Below are 24,678 nucleotides of genomic sequence, written 5' to 3'. Positions count from 1 at the left end.
AGTAGACCATTTTCTGCGTGCAGGTTGTACACCCGGCTCTTGCTGAATGAGTACTAAGTGTCTAGAAATAAAAAGAAATAATTTCTTCAACCAAAATTTTCTCCTATGGACTGCTTTCCGAATATTACGGTCACTCTCAGCAAAAAGTGCTGCCCGGCAATATGATGGTTTGGTTTGCAGGGGTTTAACATCCCAAAGCAACTCGGGCTTTGAGGGACGCCGTAGTGAGGGGTTCTGGAAATTTCGACCACCTGCGGCTCTTTAACGTGCACTGACATCGCACAGTACACGGGCCTCTAGAATTTCGCCTCCATTGAAATTCAACCACCGCGGCCGGGATCGAACCCGCGTCTTTCGGGTCAGCAGCTGAGGGACATAACCACTGAGCCACCGCGACGGCATCCGGCGATATGGTTCTGCATGTTTCGAACAACTTAGCTCTTAGAAGAACTAAGCCCAGCGATATGATTGTACATGTTTAGATCAGCTTAACTCTATAAAAAACAGGCCGAATGAATATTATACCAACCAGTATTCATTCCAGGCAATCAGTCTTCTTTTTGTCTTTCGATGTAAAGCTGATGTAAAGCTTAGCAAGCGCTGATGACCCAAATATACAGAGCGAAGTCTGGAGTGAAGGCAGCCGAATGTCACTGAAGATAACTGCTGCTTTCGTAACTTTCATAAAGCGAACTTTTATTGAACCTTATCAACCCAATAATTGGGCTCGGCAGAGTGCCTTAGATAGCTAGTCGCTGGGTCTGGTGAAACCTTGTTTGTGTGACCGAAGATCGAAGAAGCCAGATCTATTGTTCTTCATGATTCTAGGATCGGTACCTGCACCGCACAGATAAGCGGAAAGATAATGGAGGAACGCCGATTTTTTTTAGCCGTCGCCCACACAGCAATGCGTAAGAACGAAGGCATTCCTAACGTAGGAGCGTAGATTCTCGGGTTCAGTGGAACATCGCTGCTTACACACTTAACACAAATACGCCTACATGGGAGCAAAATAGGGAGTAAGCCGTCTTCCAGAGTACGCCCTTCTATAAAAGGGAATGCGATAGAGGGCAGTTTACTCCTTTCTGATTGGAGTGTAGCAAGGCTGAAGGCAGCCATAGTTTTACACACGAAACATTATCTTTCACTGGTCCAGCTGTTTCGAATACCGCTTGGGGAGCAAGAAAGGCAAAGACGCTCTTTTTCAGTTTCAATTTCCTTTAGACACACACCACCCTGCTAGTTACGAAGACCTTGACCTGCAATCATACATGCTTATAACGAAAGCAAGACAGGATATGTAGTGCCTTCCGTCTGAGAACATACGCTTCTAATGCAAGACACGTCGGCATGGTCTGTCATGCCTTTGTTTGTTGTCCTGTTCAGCTAGGTTTAGTTTCCTCAGTCAACGCGATGTTCTGTGTTGTGTGACAGACAGCAGCAGGCACCTCGTATATTCGTCCGGACAAGTTGCTGCAACACGTCCTCCAGCCCGCGTAACATGATGCGTGGGTTAAGGACGACCGAAGGCGAATGGCACAAGCGCGCGCGAGCGGGGCGCGGCAGCAGTCTAGGAGCACGCTAGACTACGCTAGACGGCCCTGAAGGCCGCGCCTGCGTCGGCTCCATTCTGCAGCGGCGACGTGACTCCTCTCCCTTTGTCTCCTCTCCCTCAGATATCTGTTCCCCTCTCAGTGCATCAGTCGCTCCGTTTAGCGCGTTTCCTCCCTCTCTATCGCGCACTCTCGCGCACACTTCCTTGAGCCTGCAGTGGCGCTCGCTCGCTTCGGATCCACTCTTCCTGCCAGAGACACGCGAGACCTGATTCGGGGCGCTATCGCAACTATACGGGCGGCGACCATGGCAACTCCGAAGCCCGAGATCTTGAGGAAGTACCTGGAACTTGAGCAGCCGGACGACATGGTCTTCTGCACTTACGTATTCATCGACGGGACATTGGAGAACGTGCGTGCTAAGACCAGGACCTTTGACTTCGAGCCGAAAGTACCCGAAGGTAAGGTCGAACTTGAGGTCATGCTCTCGGTACGAAAGGAAACGTTCTGCTCCGCAGCGCTCACTTCACTGGCAGTATCAGAGTTGCGTCTTCCCCCCCCCCCCCCCCCCCCCCCTACCTTTATTTTATTCGGTTTTGCTGGCGTGGCGGCTGGTCAAACGCGAGCAAAAGAGTTTGAATAATTTATAAAGAGCTTCTAGCGGAAATGAGCAAGTTCGACCCGTGGTTACTAGGCCAACGAGAAAACCGGAGCAGAAACACGCACGGTTCTTACCAGAGCGGCTATACTAACTTTTTTTGACAGGCTTTTTTTGAACGAGAGGTATATAAAATCTGCAGTGAAATTTCTCCTGTACCAATCGCAGCGCCGTAATCCACAATCTATAGCGAAAGCCTGGAATCAGTTTTCAGTAGCGCACGAAACGCTTTCGCATCACTGCCTCTCACCGCTTATTCCTATAAGCACGCGCTTTCGGGCACACGTTGCGTGCGTCAGCTAACTGGGTCACTTTGACGAAGAACGCCACCAGACAGGCGCGCGCCTTTCATCGTTTGTAATGTGGTCTGGCATTTGTCTCAACCCGAGGGGCTGTCAGCAACAGTTTTCATTAGCGTAGTGGAACAAGTGCAGCACCGCCCGAGCGCTGCGGATTGCCTATAACGTATTTTCCCATTTAGTGAAGCTTGAAAAGTGCATCCAACGCTTTTAATAGCATGACGGAGACCTATTAGCTAACGCATGTTTGCGCAGCAAGCACAGTAGAAGTTGCGCATCCCACCTTGCAACACGCCGTACAAATGCGGGTGCGCAGCATCATACGTTAATCTGGTATACGTCTAGGTTGATACGTCTCCACTGTGATAAAACTCTGCTGTAGTAGATGGCAATAGCAGTTCTGTCCAGCCGTTTTGAAAGCAGCTATGCGGGCCCCGGAGTGAGCGAGATAACCAAAATTAGGAAGAAAATTATGAGGAAGTGCCAAAATTATTCCTTTAATATATTATTTAATTATATCAACATACAATTTCTTCGACTGATGGCACAAGCAGTAGAGAGGACATAGTAGTAGCGCTAAAAAACAGGGACGACAGGGTAGAAGAAGACAACACAGGCGCTAGACATCAACTGACTTTATTCCCGAAAAATACCACGAATTTATAGGTGACAATCAGGGGAAAAAAAATCAACAATCAAATCGCATGCGTGACGGCGCTTCCCGATACAGGAACTTCAGTTCTTTAGTAGAAAGATAAACATTTCGTTTGCTCACACACGACTGCCCAAATTTTTTATCGCTTTTAGAATTTTATCTCTCTAGTACCTTTGTTAATTTTGAGGGCGGGGAATTTGTTCAGCGCGAGGGCGTCTGCATAGGCTCGTGCATCGCCCCGTTGCTTAGTGAATTGTTTTTAGCGAGTTTGGACAAACGCATTGAAGCGCGCCTCAATGACAAGATTTTAAGGATTTTTAGATATGTAGACGATTTTCTTGTTCAACTTAAAACAGTGCGCAGGGACAGGACACAGTCGCGAAACACACAGACACAGCAAAACGTGAAGACCACATAAATGAGGATCTAATCCACCATACTCTAGATATTTTGAAGTACTGTGTCCGAGTTCTGAATTTCACCCACGAACATGAAGATAAGAGTAGCCTACAGTTTCTTGACGGTCTTTTTTTCTTTGGTGAATCACATGTTTGCCACATGTACCAGCCAAGGTCCAAAAAAAAAGGAATTTTGATTCGGCCCACTCCAAACTGGTTAAAAGAGGCACTGCTAAGACATTCCTTCTTGCAGCTCTAGAAAAGTCTTGCTCGCACAAAATGCTTGAGGGCGTACAAAAGCAGGCGGGTCGCTTGACTAAGGCAGGTTTTCCCATGGAACTGGGGGCATCGGTCGTCGAGAGCCTGATATACAAGATAAAAGCTGGGGACCATAAGTCGACGACTGGGCGACAAGCTCACGAACGGGCTAGATGCGTGGCACTGCCCTATGTTCACCAACTTACGCACCGCCTTAAGAAGGTGGCCATGAAAGGTATGCAATATCAGGGTAGTGCTTACTGCACCCAACAAACTCGGGAAACTTTGCAGAGTTGTTAATGATGACTGCAACGGAAAATTACCATGCCCCATCAAGCATGGGAAGCCGTTTTTGGCCTGCAGGACCAATGTAGTCTACCGGATTCCGCTGTCTTGCGGAGAATGATACATCGGCGAAACTGACCGCTGTATCAACGTTCGCCTCATGGAGCACAAGAATCTGGCAGCTGCTATATCAGGCCTTGTACACTTGGCGGCGCACTGCAAACGATGTAAACATAATGAAAAAACTTGTACCCCCTTTTTTTGAGGAGACACTTGTGATATATGTAAATGCAGACCAGAAAGAGCGGGGGATATTGGAAGCCTTTCTCATTCACATGGAAAGGATATCGTGTGTGAGCAACCAGATGCTTATCTTTCTACTGGAGAATTGAAGTTCCTGTATCGGGAAGTGCCGTCACGCATGCGATTTGATTGTTGATTCTTTTTGCACCTGATTGTCACCCATAAAATTCGTGGTGTTTCTCGGGAATAAAGTCAGTTGATGTCTAGCGCCTGTGTCTGCCTTATTCGCAGTAGTCTCTGCGCATGCTCGTTCGTCTGGGGTGAGCACGGAACGAGAGTGTGCCACCGTGGAGACCCATGACAGAGCGCAGAGCGATCCCATCATGCAACGCGCGCGAGCAGACGATGCAGCGGAATATCGCTCTGCCATATGACTGAAGCCAAGCTTCGACAACAAACTGGCGTATTTAGCCCTTTGACACGTTATGTACACAACTGTTTACGAAGCAAACTCTCAGCTTCTTCTGGGTGAGCTGAACGTAGCAGTAATTTCTTTCTTTCAGGTGAATTTCGTGTTCTCCATATCGCAAATAAGCCGGGTTTTTATTCCGTGGTAGTGAATGCGTCGAATAATTCGCGAAATAGTGAGCAATGTAGCACGCCATCAGATATTTTTGTTCTTACAATTTTCGCCAGCAGTAGTAATACGATTTTTTTTTTAGTAGCAATGTAAAGCGTAATGTGCACCTTCGAAATATCCTTCGGATGTTTACTTGAAAAATCTAGGCATTTCGATGTTGCTATTTTCATCAATTACGACACTTTGTACCAAAATTTGGACATCACTGCAAAAAGTCGACCGCTAGTGTTTTGCGCGGGAAAACTAACAATTTTCTTTCTGAGGCTCTGAATATACTATTTAGGAGGAACTACTAGGAGGGATATACTATTTAGGCGGAAACAAAGAAATGGCGTGTCAAAGGGTCAAAGCTACTCTGACTATAACGTCATTTGTGATTAGTTTATCTATGCCGAACCCGCGCACTCATCGGTCGACGATCCGAAGTCGATTGCATATGCACTGCGACCCATTTGCCTTGATAAAGAGGGCTGATGAAACTGTGCCAATATTTGTCGTCCAACTTGAGCTCAAGCTGCGTGCGCATAAGAGGCGTCTGGCACGTGTCCTATACTCAAGCATGCTGTTTATCACGAAAGTGCTTCGGGCTGATTCTAGCTATAGATGAGACGCATTTTTCCCTTTAGCCATTGAACTATGGAATAGCTTGCCTCACGAAATTTTTCTGAAAAATGTAGTCATTTTTTTTAAATAACAAAATGTCCAAAAAGTTGCTACGATGCCTTCAATTATGCCGCGTTAATTTTTTTTAATGCCTATCGATTAACACGCGTTCACTTCGTTGTGCCACTTCATGGTTTTCCTTCCCAGTCTTTGATGCGACGAATGAAATGTGTCGCAGTGCTCATGTCCGTTGACAACTGCGCAGTTGTGGTGACATGTTGGTGACAATTGCATATCCGGTGGCAGTGCGCACGTTCTCCGTTCTTGTATGTTAAACCAGACATGCTATTCTTTGTAGAAACTTTCCTCTTAGTTTCCGCCATCGTAGGAGCCTAATTAGGGCTTACAGCATACTTAAATAAAAAGAATCACACCGAGCTTTCTGGCAACGCGTACGTCACCTCCTGCACACCGGCGCAGAGGCAGTGCGCCCACCCGAAGATACCAATATTGTTTCATATGTACCAATATGGTCCTGTAACAGTCCGAGATGGGACGAACAGTTTACGATAGGCAGTGAGGTTTTGGTAGTTGCAAGGGAATGCATCTGTCTGTAGGCCAAGAAGTGGCCGAAGACTGGGACCATGAGGAGGAAATAGCCAGGACATTGTCTGACTGCTTAATAGCTTAAAGACGACCTCGGTTCTGGCAGTGTTGATGCCATACACATGTATAGCATAAGAGGGGTTCTCGCGCAGGTTCCGCCCTCTTCGTTCACTGTACCATCAAACATAAGGAAGTCTATAAAGCGTCCCTTGTCGGCAAGCTGTAGTGCACACAATTCCACGATCATGTGGAAAGTTCTACGTTGACCAAACCGACAGTGTAAAAACGTGCGCCGAAAGGAAGGCAAGAACAAAGTGCGCAGTGTATAGACTTAGTACAGACGGCATCGGCGGCACACTGCAAGACATGTGACTGGTTTGGTTTAGTTTTGTTTGGTTTATAGGGTTTAACGTCCCAAAGAGACTCAGGCTATGAGGGACGCCTTAGTGAAGGGCTCCGGAAATTTCGACCACTTCTGGTTCTTCAACGAGCACCGACATCGCACAATACACGGACCTCTAGAATTTCACCTCCATCTAAATTCGACCGCCACGGCCGAGATCGAACCCGCTTCTTTCGGGTCAGCAACCGAGCGCCGTAACCACTGAGCCACCGCGGCGGCTGTAAGCCACCTTGCAATCAACTTTATACCAGGACAGTGATTCTGTACAATCACAGCGACCAGCTAAAGAGAGAAACCGTGGAAGAGTCTGAGATTGCGAGGACGGTACTGAGCGCGTCAGTGGAGCGTCTGTAGCGTTATCAAAATAAATAAATGGGATTCCTGGCACAGAGTCCAAGTGCTAGCATCATTATCTGCGTATGTCTATGGCGTTTTATTTTCCTTTTCATTATTTTACATGCAATAAACCGTCGGTTGAAAGTTGGCGCTTTGCCCTTCATCTATCGTCTCTAAGTCCCTTCTTCGTTTTAGCAATACGTGTCTACATCTCTAATAAGGGGTATATAATAGTTGTATCCGGCCACTACTCGGACACTGAACCGAAATTTGCGGAATAAAGCTTGCAGTTAAACTACAGACAGCGCAGAGAGCAATGGAGCGAAACACGGTAAGGGGTAACACTGAGACACGAAAAGTGGGCAGCGCATATTAGACTGCGAACTCAAAGTATATTGGTCTACTAGCCGAAACCAAAACAAAGGAATCGGAGTGTAATGAGAAGAACGAATAATCGATGCCACATTATAGAGGGTACCGGAGTGGATTTCAAGGAAAGTAAAACATGACCTGCGCTAACATAAGACTTACTACAAAGTCTGAGTTGGCGTCAGTCCTGTGTTTTGTGTGCCTTCTGTGTCCCCGTTTCTTGCGCCATACCAGTTTTTATTACATCATAACAGGCGCCTTCTACATCTCAACTATCATCTCATTACTTATCTTTGTACAAACTAAAAATTAGCAAGCGAATAAATTTAACCGAAGGCGGCAAAGTCAAGTTTGTCGAATGGTATATTAGTGAATGTAAGCGTTATAAGACTCCATTAGGAAACACCTGCGCACAAAGCCGCCGTGGTGGCTCAGTGGTTATGGCGCTCGGCTGCTGACCCGAGAGACGCGAGTTCGATTCCGGCCGCGGCAGTCGCAATTCGGTGGAGGCGAAATGCTACAGGCTCGTGTACTGTGCGATGTCAGTGCACGTTAAAGAACCCCAGGCGGTCGAAATTAACTAGAGTCCTCCTCTACGACGTCCCTCATAGCACGAGTCGCTCTGGAACGTTAAACGCCATATACAAACCAAGCAACCCGTACCTGCGCACAAGCTGTGATGCAACTAGATGATGAACGCAATGCCGTTGGAACAGCAGCGCGCATATGGCGTGCGGGATATAAAGAGCGCAAGATTGCGGATCTGACAAGTGGAGGATCGGAGTGATGGCAGCTGTCTCTCTTCATTGCGTCTGAATGCGGAATGACTTTGTCAGTAATTTTCCTGCTTTTGATTGACGACATTTAAACTGCTGTTTTCCGGCGCATGCACGCACACGTACGCACATACACACAAAACAAAAGCTTGCCTGGGTTTTCGTGAAAAATACAGAAAGCTGTATAGCTTTCCTTTGCAGCCGTAGAGCTGCACTTGGGTGGATGTCAATGAGTAATTACTCCCGTATTACAAATCTACTCCACCTTGGGGGATTCCCCTAAACATTTGACTAAGACGAAATGTTCGTCTCAGAAAACGCCGAGCAGTATTTGTTTGATAGGGTGTGCGCTAAAAAGACGTACACAGGAAAAAGATAGAGACGACAGGAAAGAAGCGCAAATGGATAGTTTTTTAGAATCGGCACTCCAAGAAAAACACCATATATGACAGAAATGACTAAAGTGATTCTTACTAGAGGCTCAATATCTTACCATCAAATCTACAAAACACATGCTTTTTTGTCATATTTGTGGGAAGTGCATATTTCGTTAAGTGTGCAAAATTTCTTTGAGCTGCACTTTGTAGTTCTGTAGGTTCTCTTTGTTCACAGTTAACCGTAATCGCGAAAACGCTACCCACGAAGGTCTGGCGAGGCGTTACCACAACGGAAAGGAGGGGTACAGGAAGGTCAGCGGTGATTAGCTCAGTAGAAGTGATGTCCTACGTGTTCGTGGCTGCTGGTTACGTGATGTAAAGTCCTCCCCGCTGTTCACTGCAGACTGCCCCCGTTGGACTTTCTGCGCCCTCGGCACGTACCAATGGACGGACGCCGGCGCCAAGTCTGAGATGTACATGGAACCCGTCGCCTTGTTCCGTGACCCGTTTCTGAAGGGAAGGAACAAGCTGGTCCTCTGCCAGATATTGCAGCATGACGGGACGCCTCACGGTAAGCGAAGGCTAGATGCCTCCGGGGTTTGCAAACAGTAAAGGAGTAGTAACTATCTATTCCATCTCCGACGTGTCTGCCGACCTGTAGCCGCCTACAAGGCGTGTCTGAATAGTTTAGTTTCGTGGTAGCTGCCCTGTTCGTTCAGGAGAAATAGTTCGGAACTGCGACTTTATGTGCGCTTACTGAAACCTTGGTGGACAGAGGACATGTCCGGTTTCTTGAAAACACAAAGTGAACAAGGAAGGTGGGCGCCTCAGGGAGCTTGGCAACGTTTCTACAAGAGGACATGTGATTAATGACGTTAAACGACAATTTGTCTTTTAATGAGAAAGGCAGTACTGTAGCCAAAACGCAGTCAAAAATTTTGTTCTGTGTAGTACAAAGTTCCATTCTTAAACGAAAGGCTGCAGGAAGAGAGAACGTCGGCAGTCAGATGCGTTGGACGTTAAACCCTCACAGTGCTATGGCTACACATAATGACGATCATCAAGAGAAATGAACAAATTTTTAGCACTGTTGTTTTTTTATTAATGAAACCTTTTTTACTTTGTCCACTGCAGCACTTGTTAATTAGTGCCTTTAATGCTCTTTGCTTCCTTTCCTTTTTGTCGCCATTGTTGGCCAGTTTCGCATTGCAGGATAAGGCATAAACTTCGTCGGCAATTCGAGGTGGATTTTACCACGTCACTCACCTCTGCAGGTATTTCCCGTACCATTACACTGCATGTAACTTAGCTTAGACGGCCACCAACGTGCAGGTTTTTGTAAACATTAACAAAGCGTTCACCCTTTCTGTGTACACAGCTTCAGCAGCAGGCTTGCCAGAAAACACCTACCACTCGCAGCCAGTGCATGCAACTCTTGCTACTGTTCGGCTTTTCAACATGAAAACATTAGCCTTTTCCGCAAAGCAAATAGAACGGACGAGCTAGGGCCGCATCCGCTTTCCAGCGCACTCTGGGAGCACGTGGACACATTGCGCAGCCGCGTGTGCTCAGAAGGCTTTGCAATCAGCCTCGGCAAGGACGTTGAGGCACGCGAAAAATATATGAAAGTACAGTCTCTAAATGGCGTTGCGGCTGTGTGCGAGTGTTTTTTTTTTTTTTTCCTGCATAAGCAATGAAGGCCTCCGCGTATGCGTCGGCTGCTCGGGCACGCAAGCTGCTGCTCTATCAGAGGCCGCGGACGGCGAAGGGTTGCGTCACTCGACTTCTGGAAAGATCAACTCGCTTCGGAAGACTGGTGCCGCCCATCGAATGGCGTTGCTCGTCTCCGGGTCAGCAGAGCAGGAGCGCTGTGTAGTTGCATTTCCTCGAGCTACTGCGGGAGAATAAATTGCGCGGAATATTTTGGTCCCGGTTCATTCACTCGCAGACACAGCGTCTGACGCCGGTCAGAAAATAGTGAGTGCAGATTTGATCATAATGTGACACGCCTCGTTAACATCGCGATGTTTTTAAGCCCTTGAGAGGGACCGGTGGTCCATTGTAGTTTTGTGCCTTCACGTTCATATGCTAGTTTACTTTTCCGGCTGTGACGTTAAACTCGTTTAACCCGCCTCCTTTAGCCACTCGGCAGACTGCAAAGACCAAGCGGGACGAAAACGGTACGATGCTTACCGTATGAAACAGTGCAGTGACAGCGAGGGAAGTATGCATTGAAGCCTGTCGTGAAATTAGTCCATAAAATTACTTGTCTCAAGGGTGCCACAGGGAACGTGTGCAGTAGAAGACCTCGCTATTGGACATACTAACACACCGTAACGTAACGCGCTGTGGCAGATGCGCGGCCAGCAACTGCGCGCACCTACTATACGTGCGCAGCAGGCACCCGCTGATCCGCTGTACATCTGTGTTATTTAACAAGAGCTGTTGTCGGGCTAGTTGGTGATCGCCTACGTAAGCCATGTTATATTGTGCCAAAACAGCATTTAGGAGATAAGGATAGCAGGACAAATTTGTCTGAGTATTGCAGAGATTGCAAATGTCTAGCATGTCTCCATGAGACAGGTTCTTGGCAGAGGAAGTAGTGTCACTGCACGCGAAATTTTGAAAGCGTTTCTGATAAAGAACGATAGCAGTTGTGTAAGTGATGCGTCAGTAGGCTTGTACAATAAGGAATTGGCATTTTTGAGCTCTGTCTTTTAGGGTATGATGAGTGTACACGTGTTTCATGGCATGTCGTGAATGTATCTTGCGCACATGCGCGGGTTTTTTCTATATTTAGGGGCTCGACCCCTGAATAAATCAGTCGATAGTTAGCGCTCGTCCTGTGCTTGTGTTCTTCTCTTACGTGCCGTTGTTTTAGTGCAATATAACATGACCTATGTATATCTATGTTATTACGTCATCGCCGTGCTAAAGCTGTTTGCTACGCCTACCGTTTTTCGCATCCGGAGATATCAGTGGTCTAATGTTTTCGCGTTAGGTGCGCCTCGATATGTGGCCTCTGACGCCACCGCCGAACCCACGTCGTTACGGAATCGAACTCGAACCCTTCGAGTAGCGGTTTCCCGCCACTCGAAGGGCGGGAAACGAGCACAGCGGGTACACCCTCCTCCGGCCAATTGAAAGTTTTGTAGGCCACTACGGCGGCTCTTGAGCTACTGCTCCTCAGGACCACCCTGTTTTTGTAGTTAGTGCAGTGGCTATTCACTCCCGTGACTCGAGTAAGGATTATCGCCTACGCGCGAAATGAGTGTGCTCCTGCAAGTGACATGAATAAAACGCCCTATGTCCAGCAACACAGCTAGATGATGATATCTTGCAGTGTTTTCAGTCTTCTCTTGGCTATAAATATCAGGTAGAAACTTTCGTGAGCGGTTGCTGACGTTATGCTTAACGACTTGTCGATTCGACTGACATGCGAAATGAGAGCAGCTTGTTGCCATGACTGCACGATGCTTGCGTTTCAAGAGTTCTTAAATGCGCAACACATTTTCCAATCTTTTTCTCTTCTTTTTCTTTATTTTTCTTTGTTTCCGTTATGATTACGAACATGTGCTTCGGCCTGCGGGTGTCATTTAGCAGCACTACTTGCGCTCTGATAAAAAAAAAAAGAAGAAAAACCGTTGGCTTGTATAAAGTGCATTGACGTTAATTTGTTTTGTCGATGTCCGGAGCGCTTTCCAGAGTAGACGACTGTTTGCTCGTACCGTCGCCCAACCGCCAGCTATGATTACTCATTGCAGAAACGAACACTCGGCACTCTTGCGTTGAGGTGATGAGGAAGGCTAAGGGCCAGGAACCGTGGTTCGGAATCGAGCAGGAGTACGTGCTCCGGGACAAGGATGGACTGCCTCTCGGATGGCCCAAGGATGGGCACACCATCAGGCCACTGGGTACGTAATACGTGTACCGAGAAAGCGTACTTACAACACGTGAAGGTCCCTCCAGTATGAAAAGAAACCAAATTTGGGCATCCGAGTGCACTTAGTGATTAATCCATAATTATGTCTGCCAAGCGCATTTTTGTTTCCTAACCGCTTTCCTGTTGATGTATAATAACCAAAAGTCATTTTCAACTAATTAGTAGAGAAATGAGCTAAAACATTGTCTTCTCCCGCAAGCTGGTTGTTTCCTTTGCATATTGCAGGGACCTTACAGCGACGACGTTCAGTAATATTTCGAGATGCAGTTTTGGATAGTAACGGCGTCACAGCAGACGTCAAAAGCAGGTGAAGCAGGATAATTAGTAAGCTGGCTGAATAATAGTCATTTGTACCTGGATACATTAGTAATAGCAATATCGATTTTTAGATTTTCAGAAACGCGATTCTGCGCAGCGTTCCCAATATTCGTGGATTTCTGGCTCTTGCGATGTATAAACCGAAACTGAGCGACCAAAGAGTGCATGCAGCCACATCCACGAACACTTGTCGTATGGTTTCGGTTTAAGACTCCGCGAGAGCCGCAATCCGCCCTTTTCACACGGCCGCTTTGCGCATGCGCGCCTCTTCTCCTCCAGCTCCACTGGTTGAAAACAAAACCATAAGCTCCTACTGTGCATGCGCAGTTCTTGTTAGTGACATACACATGCGACAGGGGGCGGCAGCTGTCAAGCACACACTTGCTACTTCGCAGGCGCAGCTGGCTTCTCGAGGAACCGGATCGCACCTGCGTCTCCCACGTTCGTTTTCAACCAGTAGCAGAAGAATTTTCGGCGCTCCCCAGAGGGCGCCACGTTTCTAAAAAGGCGGATTCTTTGAGGAGCAGATCCGAGGAAAAATGCGTTTTTGAAAAATCTAAAAACTTGTAGGGCTGTTGCTAATGACCAGCTAGACAACTCTGGTTACAATTAGGCGCGTTACTATGAAAATTTAACTGTTAGAGTTTAGGTAACGAGTTTACTAATTAGCACGTCTCACCTGCTTTCTGACACCAGCCACTGATAGCAATACTATGGCGAAGAAGCTGTTTCTTTTTAACTTTAAAAGTGTACTTTAAAATGCTACCGAAAGTCTCCGTGGGAACACCCGTGGTACGCAGCCAGGGTGATATATTAACGATAAAGACAATAACAATAGAAATAGACGCTGCGCGCTCAATTTTTAAACAGCCGAAACATTGGGCCATCGGCGCTTCAGGTTATCAAGCCAAGTTCAGCTTTATGAATATAACAGTTACGACAGCCTGGGTGCATTTCTTCGGTTTATTATAAAGTTTGAAATTGCGAAATTTTTGTTCTGTGGGCAAGAAATTTCAAGGATGTATTCTTGAGCACTCTGTCGCTTTGTACTGGAATATGATTGTCAGAAGTTAGCCACCGCTGCCAGTGCCCAACAATGCAGAGCGGCCCAGTGTTTTTCTTTTCTGTATTAGACGGAGCAGCTTGTTCTGTAATGCTTAGCTAACCGCCATTTCCTGTGGCTTCTTTGACAGCCGATCCGTGCCCGTCGTTAAAGCGAATTGCATCTGCTTGTCGTTCTGGCCCGAGAAATTCTTCCTTGTGATCCTGTCCTCCCACAGTTGCTTTACCTCGTGAACTTAGCAACGGCTTGTAGTGGAATGGGCAGACAAACAGCTGACCCTCGTCTTACTTGCAGGGCCCTATTACAATGGCGTGGGCACAGAGAACGTCGTTGGCAGGCAAATCTCGGACGCGCACCTCAAGGCTTGCGCCTACGCGGGGGTCAAAATCAGCGGCACCAACTCGGAAGTCGTACTGTCCCAGGTGAGGCGAATTGGAACATCGCGTTTTTCTAAGCACACATCGCGCTCTACTCTTCCTTTGTAGCCTCTTGATGAGCTGCTGAATATTTCTAATACCTAGCTTAAAATGTTTACTGTAGAGCTGTCTCTATCACTGCTTTGCCTTGGAAGGGGACGTGAGATCTGGGTCGTTTTATTAAACTGCAACAGCAGCGAAGATAAATCCGGCGAGGCTTTCGCGCTCATTAACTCTGAGGAAGCAACTTCCGCAGTAAGTTTCGCTATGAGCCCTCGTGACTTTTCGTGAACGAGTTTTCATTCCAAAGAGCGATGGTGAAGAAAACTCCCATCTGCGCACCACTACACACCTATTGCGCCCTCCAAGGTAGGCAATATTTTTGCACAACTTTTATAGCATCGGCTGCAGTTTGCGTTGTCTGGTGCAATGGGACCTAGCCAGATGTGTGGCTTGAGGGGCCGATCAATACAATCTAATCTTCACATCGACCTTGCAAAGGCACTTTACCATGTGTGCCATTCATTTCTTTACTCTTTGTTAGAGAATGTGTACGTGGGCCCAGCTGTCCCCAATGAAATAAGTCTTTGTTATAATAACTGTTCCGCACCCTTGATTGTTTGCGGTTGTCTTTCGCAAACCTGTGTCTATTCTGTTCCCTCTAAAGCAAAGTTGCTCTTTATACCCGCCGTGTTTTGCCCAAGCCCTCAAGAAATGGGCTTCGGCAGGACATATGTAATGCGAAGGCAAAATAATCGGTGGTCCTTAAGGGTGACGGAGTGGATTCCAAGAGAAGCCAAGCGTAGCAGGGGGCGTCAGAAAGTTAGGTGGACGGATGAGATTAACAAGTTTACGGGCATACGGTGGTCGCAACTGGCAAAGGAGAAGGTTAATTGGAGGGACATGGGAGAGGCCTTTGCCCTGCAGTGGGCGTAGTCAGGCTGATAGATAGATAGATAGATAGATAGATCTTTATTTAGACAACAAGGTCTCGGATGCAGGGGCAAAAGGCAGACGCACTCTGCCTGACGGGGCCCAAGCACCCGACACAATGCTCACGACAAGCGGCAAAAGAAGCAAGAACTTCATACACTCTCATTAGAAAAAACAACACATAATTATACAAGGTAAAAGTAGGAGGAAGGTGCATACTTTTGCAATGACATAATTAAAGTAAATATTTACAAGACACATCACAACAAGAAAAACACGAGAATTCAAAGAGTTGACGGAAAAACAGGGACATCAAGAATTTTAATCATTCGGGCGAGAAAGGAGGTAAGCTTTAGCATTTCTATTGAATGACTTTTGGGAAACAGATTTCTGAATAGTTTCTATGGCCTGTGTATGTTTATTTAGAAGACTGGGAATTAAATATGAAAGCATTTCGGTTCCATAGTTAGTCCTTACAAATGGTACTCTGTAACTGACGTGCCTTAATTTATAAGGCGCGTCACTACTAGAGTTTAATTGAACATATTTAGTGGGATGATGTTTGAAATCGTTAAACACATAAGAAAGCAGTTTCAACTCAAATAATTCATTGATTTTTAGAATAGAATGCTTAGTGAAGTACAAACCTGTATGATCATTGTATGCAAGGTTTTCGACATATCGTATTGCTTTTTTCTGTAATGTTATCAGCCTCGTGAGGTTAGTTTTCGTTGTAGATCCCCAAACAAGTAAACAATAATGAAGATGTGATTGAATTAGGGTATAATATAACTGCCACTTCAGCCATTTCGGAACAAGGTCTCGAAGTTTATATAATACACATAATGACCTTGATATGCTGGCATGAATCTTATTAATATGCAGGGTCCAACTCAAGTGTTCTTCAAAGATTATGCCTAAAAATTTGTAGGAAGAAACACGCTCAATTACGCTATTTTTGAATGTAAGATTAATTTCACTGTTATCAGGCTTGTTACGTGCCTTAAATACAATAAGCTTTGTTTTATTAACATTTAACTCTAGTTTATTTATATTCAACCATAAAGACAATTCTTGTAACCATGCATTTGCCTCAGCCTGAATATTACTAAGATGCATGCCAGAAAAAAATACACTGGTATCATCTGCATATAAAATTATTGTGGGAGTTCGAGGGATGGCTATTATATCGTTGATATAAAGAATGAAAAATACTGAACCCAAAATAGACCCTTGTGGGACACCGTATATTAATTGACCAGGTTGTGATTGATGACCATTCAAACATGTATATTGAACGCGACCGGAAAGATAAGTACGGATCCGATTTAAGGCAACTCCTCGAATGCCGTAAAAAGGTAGCTTATAAAATAAAATATCATGTTTAACTGAATCAAATGCCTTCCTGAAATCTAAAAAAAGTCCAACTGTAAATTGTTTGTCATCCATATTAGAAAATATTTTTTCCTTTATACTAAGCAATGCCATTTCTGTTGACTTCTTCTCACGAAATCCGAACTGTTCGTTAACAAAAATTTGTCTGTCGTCAAAGAACTTACACAGTCTGATTTTGATCAAATATTCCAGCAGTTTAGAAAACAAAGGGAGTACAGATATAGGTCTGTAGTTGTTTATATTGTCATAAGGGCCACCTTTGTGTAAAACAACCACTCTGGCAATTTTCATACCATCTGGAAAAATACCTTGAACTAACGCGTTGTTACATATATGCTGCAAGGGCAAGCTAATTAGATCGGCAACAGCAATAATAGGCTCGGCCTTAATTTCATCTGCGCCTGCCGCAGTGGATTTGTCTAGGCTTCTAAGAAATGTGAATACTTCATGTTCGCTGCAAGGATTCAAGAATATGGAACTACCAATTGGAGAGGCAATATACTGAGCAATTTCATGATTTCTATCCTGCTTCTGAGATGATTCGCCAGAGGATAGGAAATGAGCATTAAACTTGTCTGCCAAAGCAGCGCCACTGTATTCAACACCATTGAATGTTAATGTGCTGGGAATATGGGTTGTCGCCCTTCCCATGAGGTCGCTCAAACAATCCCATATTTTCTTAGGGCAATTGGAGACTGCTGAAAATTTATTCTGATAATACTGTTTCTTAGCTTTTTTAATATCAGAGCCTAACTTATTTCTAAGTTTTTTGTATTCCTTAAGTATGACTGGATCTTTTGATTGGATGAATTTGTCAAAAAGCCTGTCACGGGTTTGAATTCGTCGATATAACTCTCTCGTAACCCACGGATTTCGAGACTTTTTGTGAGTTTTTCCCACTGTCAAAGGAAATGCGGTATCATATTTGCTTTTTACTAACTGAAGAAAGATATTGTACGCTATACTAGGATTTAACTCATTGTAAACTTCGCTCCAGGCAGTGCTTTCCATCATGGATCTAAACCTAGCTAAGTTTTCTTGTTTGAAACTGCGATATACTATCTGGGGAGTTGGTACTTGCTTCCTTTTTTTTTATCGCCCGAGGAAAAAAACAGAATATAGGCAGATGGTCGCTCAAATCAAATGTAAGCACACCTGATAGCACTCTTGATAACTCATGATTTGTAACACATAAATCTAATAATGAGTCCCTCTCTAAGGTTATTCTTGTTGGTGACTGAATAACATTGGTGCAGAGAAATGCATCAATGGTTTCACAAAAAAGACGTCGCGGGGAGCTGTTTGTCAAAAGATCAATGTTAAAGTCTCCAACCAAAACAACAGGGATATTTACGATACAAGCATATTCAAGAAGATCACGCACAAACTTGATAAATTCGGTACTTTCACTAGATGGGGGCCGATAAATGCAAGCGATCAGTGTTCCATGACATTTTATAGCAACCGATTCGTAGTGGGTATCGACAAGAGAAAAATCTGATAAAACTTCATAGTCAAGGTTTTCTTTAACATACAATGCGACGCCACCTCCTCTACGGTTTTCTCTGAACACGCCTTCAAACTTGTAGCCACGAAAGAAGATAACATCATTTTGATTTGTGAACCATGTTTCGGTGTACGCTAGTATATCAAATCTGTGATTCAGGGAATCCAAAGCTGATTGCATTTCAAAGTGCTTATTTTTTAGACTTCTAATATTCACATGAAAGACTGACATCCTGTCATTTTCGTGAACAAGACAACTGCGCACCGCAGAGTTAAAAGATAAAGCATTGTAGTAAAGAGGCTGTGTTTGTGATGCCATCAAAAAAAAAAAAATAATGAAAAAAACTGATCAGTAAGGCGAAGTAGAGGCGGTGCCTGCTCAGATGATATTTTCCAGGTCAGCAACACACGCGATCCGTATTGCCGTTTCACCCTGGCACTTGCGTACAAAAAGCTTTCCATTACTGTGCCAAGCATATTCGTACTGCTTTTCTGTGGCCCTTGTCCTCATCATCCACATGAGCTTTTTGTTCTGCGCTGTTAAATTGTCAAGAAAGTACACTGTGGATTCAGCTTCCCGCATACTTTGCTTCTTTGCCATCCATTGGTCCTTCATTACACGTGAGGAAACGCGAACCAGAACTGCCGGGGTTTTGCCACGTTTAGCGGGCAGTCTATGAAGGCCTTCAACGTCGTGCTCAGTCAACTGAGGAAGCTCTAGGTCCTGGGCTATAGCATTGATTTTTTGGAACAAGTTTTCATTTTTGGTTTGCGCAAGTCCATGTACTTCCAAGTTATTCCGCCTGCTGTACTGTTCCAGACTGTTTATTTGCTGTCGTAGTTCGCAGACTTCGGTGTTAGTGTTCTCTGACTGAATCTGTGCCTCAATCTTTTCAACCCTTTTCGATAAAGTGACAATCTCAGTGGACTGAAGCTGCATTTTGGCCAGCACTTCATCATACTGATCTGAAAGATGCTGAACAGACTTTTCCATACTTTCCACTGTCTCTTTTACCTGGAAAAGGATATCTAACTTCTGTTTGATTTCCGGTAGTTCACAGAGCTTTTTGTTGATTTCCATTAGCATCCTTTCTGTCAGAGACTGCTCCTTCTGTACCTTTGTTACAATGTTTGAGCCTCGAGCAGCTGAAACTACACATGTTTGACACTTCCAACTTTTTTTATCGATATCTGTCATTGCTTTGTAGGCAGCTTTCGTCGTATTAGAACAAGCGCCTAAGTGGTAACCGTATCGGCATTCTGAGCAGGTAAGGGACGAGCCCTCTGCTGGAAGTGGCTGATTACAAACCAGGCATATATCACAAACAGGATCACCAATAGCACTCGCGATGGAAAAGCATGCGGCACAGTAGAAAACAACTACAGCAACAGCACAGACTCAAGCGGCGGCGGCGTTTGGCAGAAGGTTTCTTATGACTTCAATAAGTGAAAGCACACCAACCTGCAAAGTGAAGGATTTGCAGTTACTCTGTGCCGCTGTTGCTTCCGCCACCGCCGCTGAGCAAGTGTGATGATGTGTTTTGCCCTCTGTATGAAATGATGGTTTGGTTTGGTTTGGTTTATGGGGTTTAACGTCCCAAAGCGACTCAGGCTATGAGAGACGCCGTAGTGAAAGGCTCCGGAAATTTCGACCACCTGGGGTTCTTTAACGTGCACTTACATCGCACAGTACACGGGCCTCTAGAATTTCTCCTCCAAAGAAATTCCACCGCCGCGGCCGGGATCGAACCCGCGTCTTTCGGGTCAGCAGCCGAGCGCCGTAACCACTGAGCCACCGCGGCGGCTGTATGAAATGATAGTCGTGCCGTTTGTGGTCTTCGCATTTTCGAAAACAAAATTAAGGTATTAGCTTATGCAGATGATCTCGCATTTTTGCGCGCTAACAAGCCAACCATCGATGACTTTATTCATTTAAAGGAGGAGTTTGGTTCATTTTTAAGAGCCCGGGTCAATCATTCTAACAGTAGTAGACTGCGGTTAGGGATCTGCACCTCCAGAATATGCTGGTGTTGCATGGACTCGTGCACCACCAAAACATTTCGGTGTGTCATTAAGAGCCCGTAAGTATAGTGCGTATTACTGGAAAGACCGCATGCCGATTCTATAGCAGTACGCGCAGACTTTTGTCCCCTATGGATTCCAGATTTTTGGCAGAGCGACGGCCCGTAACATGTTCCTGGCCAGAAAAAAATTGTTATATATACAGCGCTTTCACAGTGTTTGCAACTTTTCTGTTAAATTATGAGACGTAATTACGTTTACGATCATGTCAACGTAGGTGTTCCTTGGTTTAATTCTTCTTTATGTCCGATAGATTCTTTCGCATTTCATGTTCTTCCGAGACACATCAAACCCAATAAATTGGTAAATTGGTTGGTCTGCCTGAGCATAACGTGCTTTCAAGGGCACATAAAATGCCTCTTCCACCATGCACAAAGACTTTCTTCTATAAGCTACAAACCTAGACTTTGCCTGTGGACTGGATTCAGAAAAAAGAGCATTTTTGTGTCATCGGTAAATTGCAGTTTCTGTGATATTCCTGAAACAATTTAGCATTGCTACCTTAGTTTTAAAGACGTAATACTGCTTTGGGGTGTCCTGCAGCGAACGTTAAGTAGTCGAATAAATTTCACCCCTCAAACTGTACGTGAACCTGTTGTTACGCAATGTGTCAATGTACCCCTAGACATGTTCCTTGCTCCTGGACTACTCAGCCTATGGAAAACTCGCATGAGAGACTGGCATTGTGAATCTGTTGTTTCGGCAAAATCCCATTTCAGCCAATAATTATTTATCTTAAGGATGTGTATGACCAAGCAGAATTTAACCTGGAGTGGCACTTTCTCTTGGCGCCAGGACAATCAGCCTTCCCTGACTTCTAGCGTCATGTGGTCTATTGCTCGGGCGTGTTTTGTTTCAAGATGACTTTGATGCTGTTTTCTTACGAAATGTAAAAGGTTCATGTGCATAGAACATTATTTGACTGTACTAAATACCAAGTTTAAAAGGAACAAAACAGAATTAAATACCATGCTTAAAAGAAAAAAGATAGACGCCTGGATTGTATATATCATTATACCTAAACAATTGTTCATGTTCCAAAAGAAAGCCAAGCTCACGGCCTAAAGGATAAGGCATTGACCTCCTAAACCGGGGACTCCGCGAGTTCGAGTACCGCCGAAGGTACGCTTTTTTTTTAAACTATGCATAAAGTGGCTCACTTCTTGTGGAAGGAAGTTAAGGCTTCCGAAGTGCCATGCTGCAGAGGCGTAATTGCGATCTCTCAACGGTAGAGTACGCAAATGTGAGGTTTCGCTTCCCGGCTCCTCTGGCAGTTTTTTAAACGAAGCTTTCCAGTCAAAACCATCCCGAAATGCAATCTAGAACGTAAGACGCACCAGTAAATGTTTTGCGTGCTGTGCTAAAAAAAAAAAAAAAGGTGAGAGAAATCTAAGACTGGAATGCAATAGAATCAGATTTCACGTTTGTCGCAGCTTCTGTTGCAACTTCTGTGTGTGTTTGCGTCAGTTTATTCGCAACTGTCGGTCCATCAACCGCCAGTCCATCAATCGCCATTTTAGGACTGCTAGCTGCAGTAGCAGGTATCTGATATGCTGGGACAGTTCCGATATTTGCATATATCAGACCCGCCGCGGTGGCTCAGTGGTTATGGTGCTCGGCTGCTGACCCGAAAGACGCGGGTTCGATCCCGGCGGCGGCGGTCCAGTTTCGATGGAGGCGAAATTCTAGAGGCCCCTGTACTGTGCGATGTCAGTGCACGTTAAGGAACCCCGGGTGGTCGAAATTTCCGCAGCCCTTCACTACGGCGTCTCTCATAGCCTGAGTCGCTTTGGGACATTCAACCCCAATAAGTCAAATAAATCAAATTTGCATATATCACTTTTTTTTCTAATTTTTGACTTCGAACTTCTATCTAGGTTGCTGTCTAGAAACTAGGTTCTCCCCCAACACGTGCACGAACATTTTGGGGGGTACACACTTGCATCAGGATGGGGCACAGCCAGTCACAGGAGCTTCTTCCTGCACAGCATATACTCCCCGCATCAAAGTGCGTTGCTCTCGGAGCACAGAATCACAAAGCGACTGCAATTAGTTCTCTTAATTGTGGTCTTACCCGTCTCCATAAAATTCCTCTCAATTTACGCCACGATGTGCTGCTTAATCGGAAGCTGTGAGCTGTGCCTTTGAGAGAACGGAATCATGCTCTGCCGACACTGCAACACTTGTTGCAAAGTTCGCAGTTGCTCGTCAAGGCGCGCATTCTTGCGTTTCGAAGCAGCTATGGTAAGTTCTAGTGAGACTGATTTATGTGCGGCCTGCCTGTGCTCCGTCATACCATCGATTGCTAAGGCGTCTGCGCCAGATAGACAACAGCTTTGCTCCTCTGACGCAGCTGCTCTGCGCGAATCAATAAAATGCCATTCGTTTTAAAGCGGGAGGTGTCTGAGAAATTTACGGCGCTGCTATTACTCAGACTTAATACAATGACTCTCTATGAAAGCAGGAAACGCATAAGGGTCGACATATTGCCACCACCTAAAACGCGCGCAATACCTGGTGATAGAAAGCAGAGTTCCATGCCTGCGAATCTACATCGTTTCAGAGCTGCCATACCCACTCTTTATTTTCTTTATGGAATAGAAGTAAAAAAAAAAAACAACTAATGCGGCATCCCCCCCCCCCCCCCCCTCCCCCCGCTACCGGACTAAGTACGGCTATGAAACTCAGTCCTTGGCCCTTGGACAATAGTGCTGGATGTACCGCATACAGCGCTGTCTCCTATACTTCGGCGTGGTCACGTGCTAGAAAAGAATGGTGTGTGGGCTGGCGGCGAAATCTGAGGGCTTCCTGCCGACCTTGTGCGATCTCGTTCATCACTTAACGCAGAGTTGAATTCATTGCATTTGAATGCACGCTACCCGGTTTTAAACGAGGAAGTATAGTACTATACTGCTGCACCTTTGCCTCGCAGTGGGAATACCAGGTGGGACCGCTGGAGGGCGTGGACGCGGGTGACCACCTGTGGATCTCCCGCTACATCCTGCAGCGCGTGGCTGAGGAGTTCGACGTGGTCGTCACGTTCGACCCGAAGCCCTTCGAAAGCGACGCGCTCTGCGGCTCCGGCGGGCACATCAACTTCAGCACCAGGGACATGCGCAAGCATGGTGGACTCCAGTGAGCGACAGTTCCACTTTGCTTTTTTTTTTCTTTCATTTTTCTATCATTTTCGGAACGAGGCTCCTGCGCATTGTGTGCATTGCGCAGCGGATGTCGCATGTTTGGATGATAGCGCCGGCTACAGCCGTGGCTTGTGTTGTTCCATGCGTTTTCCTTTACCTGGGCAGTTCATTAACGGCACGATATGAATAGCAATGAGGGACGACGGTGTAAGTGATCATGACAGTTGCAACTTACCACTACTGCACCCGGTTCCCTCCTTCTCTCTGCCTCTCAGATTTTCACACTGTTAGCAAACTTACCAAAATGCCACACGAAAATAGAATATGGTCCAGCTAAAAGGATGGTGCAGATGTTTACGAGGAAGCAAATCCAGCGTTGACTAGAACTACGGTTCATTATTGAGAATCAGGAGGTCGGTCGTCAATGTACCTTCTGTTGCTATCTTTGCCGTCTTTACACGTTGAACACGGAATAACGTTACGGCCTCAACTACTCGCTTCGATGTGCAAAGCTGCTCAACAACGCAATCTACGCAATGTGCCTTGGCCTTTCTGCGACCAAGGAGGCGACTGTTGATGGTTAATAGATCGATCCTCAGAGGACAATGCACAACCGCATATTGCGAGACACGCCCTGAGGATTGGAGCCACCTGATGATTGGTTTCGTCAACCTTATGTTCTACAGCAGAATTTCAGCACACGGCGATTTTTGCAATTTGCCCCTATCGAAATGCGGTGGCCGCAGCTGGTTTCCAACTCGCAAACTCGGGCTCAGCCCCCGAAAGCCCCAGCCATACACTGAGCCACCGCGGCATCGTCACAGCAGACTGTCGCTAGAAATGACCTTCTCCTCGCAGGCACATCAAGGCTGCGCTGAAGAAGCTCGAGGCGAACGCGGACGAGCACATGAAGGTCTACGACCCGCGCAAAGGCGGCGCTGCCAACCGGCGTCGCCTGATGGCCAACATGCTGGCGACGCCCACCGAGGGCTTCCTCGTCACCGACACCTGCTCGCGAGAGGCCAGTGTGCGCATCCCGCGTCTCGTGGGGGACTCCTGTGGCGGGTACCTCGAGGACCGGAGACCCGGAGCCAACGTCGAGCCGTACCAGGCCACAGAGGCCATCGTCAAGACCGTCTGCCTCGGCTAGTTGAAACGTGACGCACGATCACGTGGACGATTCTGGTTCACTGCCGGACAGCTACGCTATGCTTCACTCTGAGACTTGTGGCGGCGTTGCGAATGGACTGGAGCCGGCGTCAGCTGATCAGGACCGGAATGGACCGAGCCATGTTCACACATCTTTAAACGACGCAGGAGTGATCGCGCGCTTGCAAGCCAACGAAACCATAGCCATCAGGGGTTTCCCCAGCAATTTAAATTAGGGAGGATGTGTAAATGCCTGGGGGGGGGGGGGGGGGGG

At 46.1% G+C, this 24,678-nt stretch overlaps 1 protein-coding gene across 1 annotated transcript; it reads left to right on the top strand.

Moving 5' to 3' along the window:
- Nucleotides 1–1,338: 1,338 nt before the first annotated feature.
- Nucleotides 1,339–24,652, top strand: LOC149372308 (glutamine synthetase-like). Its single transcript, XM_089566760.1, has 6 exons — nt 1,339–2,014; nt 8,863–9,030; nt 12,224–12,373; nt 14,078–14,205; nt 23,048–23,250; nt 24,114–24,652. Exons 1-6 carry the CDS (start codon nt 1,861–1,863, stop codon nt 24,403–24,405), a joined length of 1,095 nt encoding a protein of 364 aa, XP_089422886.1. The 5' UTR covers nt 1,339–1,860; the 3' UTR covers nt 24,406–24,652.
- Nucleotides 24,653–24,678: the final 26 nt, after the last annotated feature.

The sequence above is a fragment of the Amblyomma mixtum genome, chromosome 1, assembly GCF_055824585.1.
Source record: "Amblyomma mixtum isolate Tamu chromosome 1, ASM5582458v1, whole genome shotgun sequence".
NCBI classification, from domain to species: domain Eukaryota; kingdom Metazoa; phylum Arthropoda; class Arachnida; order Ixodida; family Ixodidae; genus Amblyomma; species Amblyomma mixtum.
Note: the sequence above shows the minus strand (reverse complement) of the source record. Positions and strands in the feature narration are given on the sequence as shown.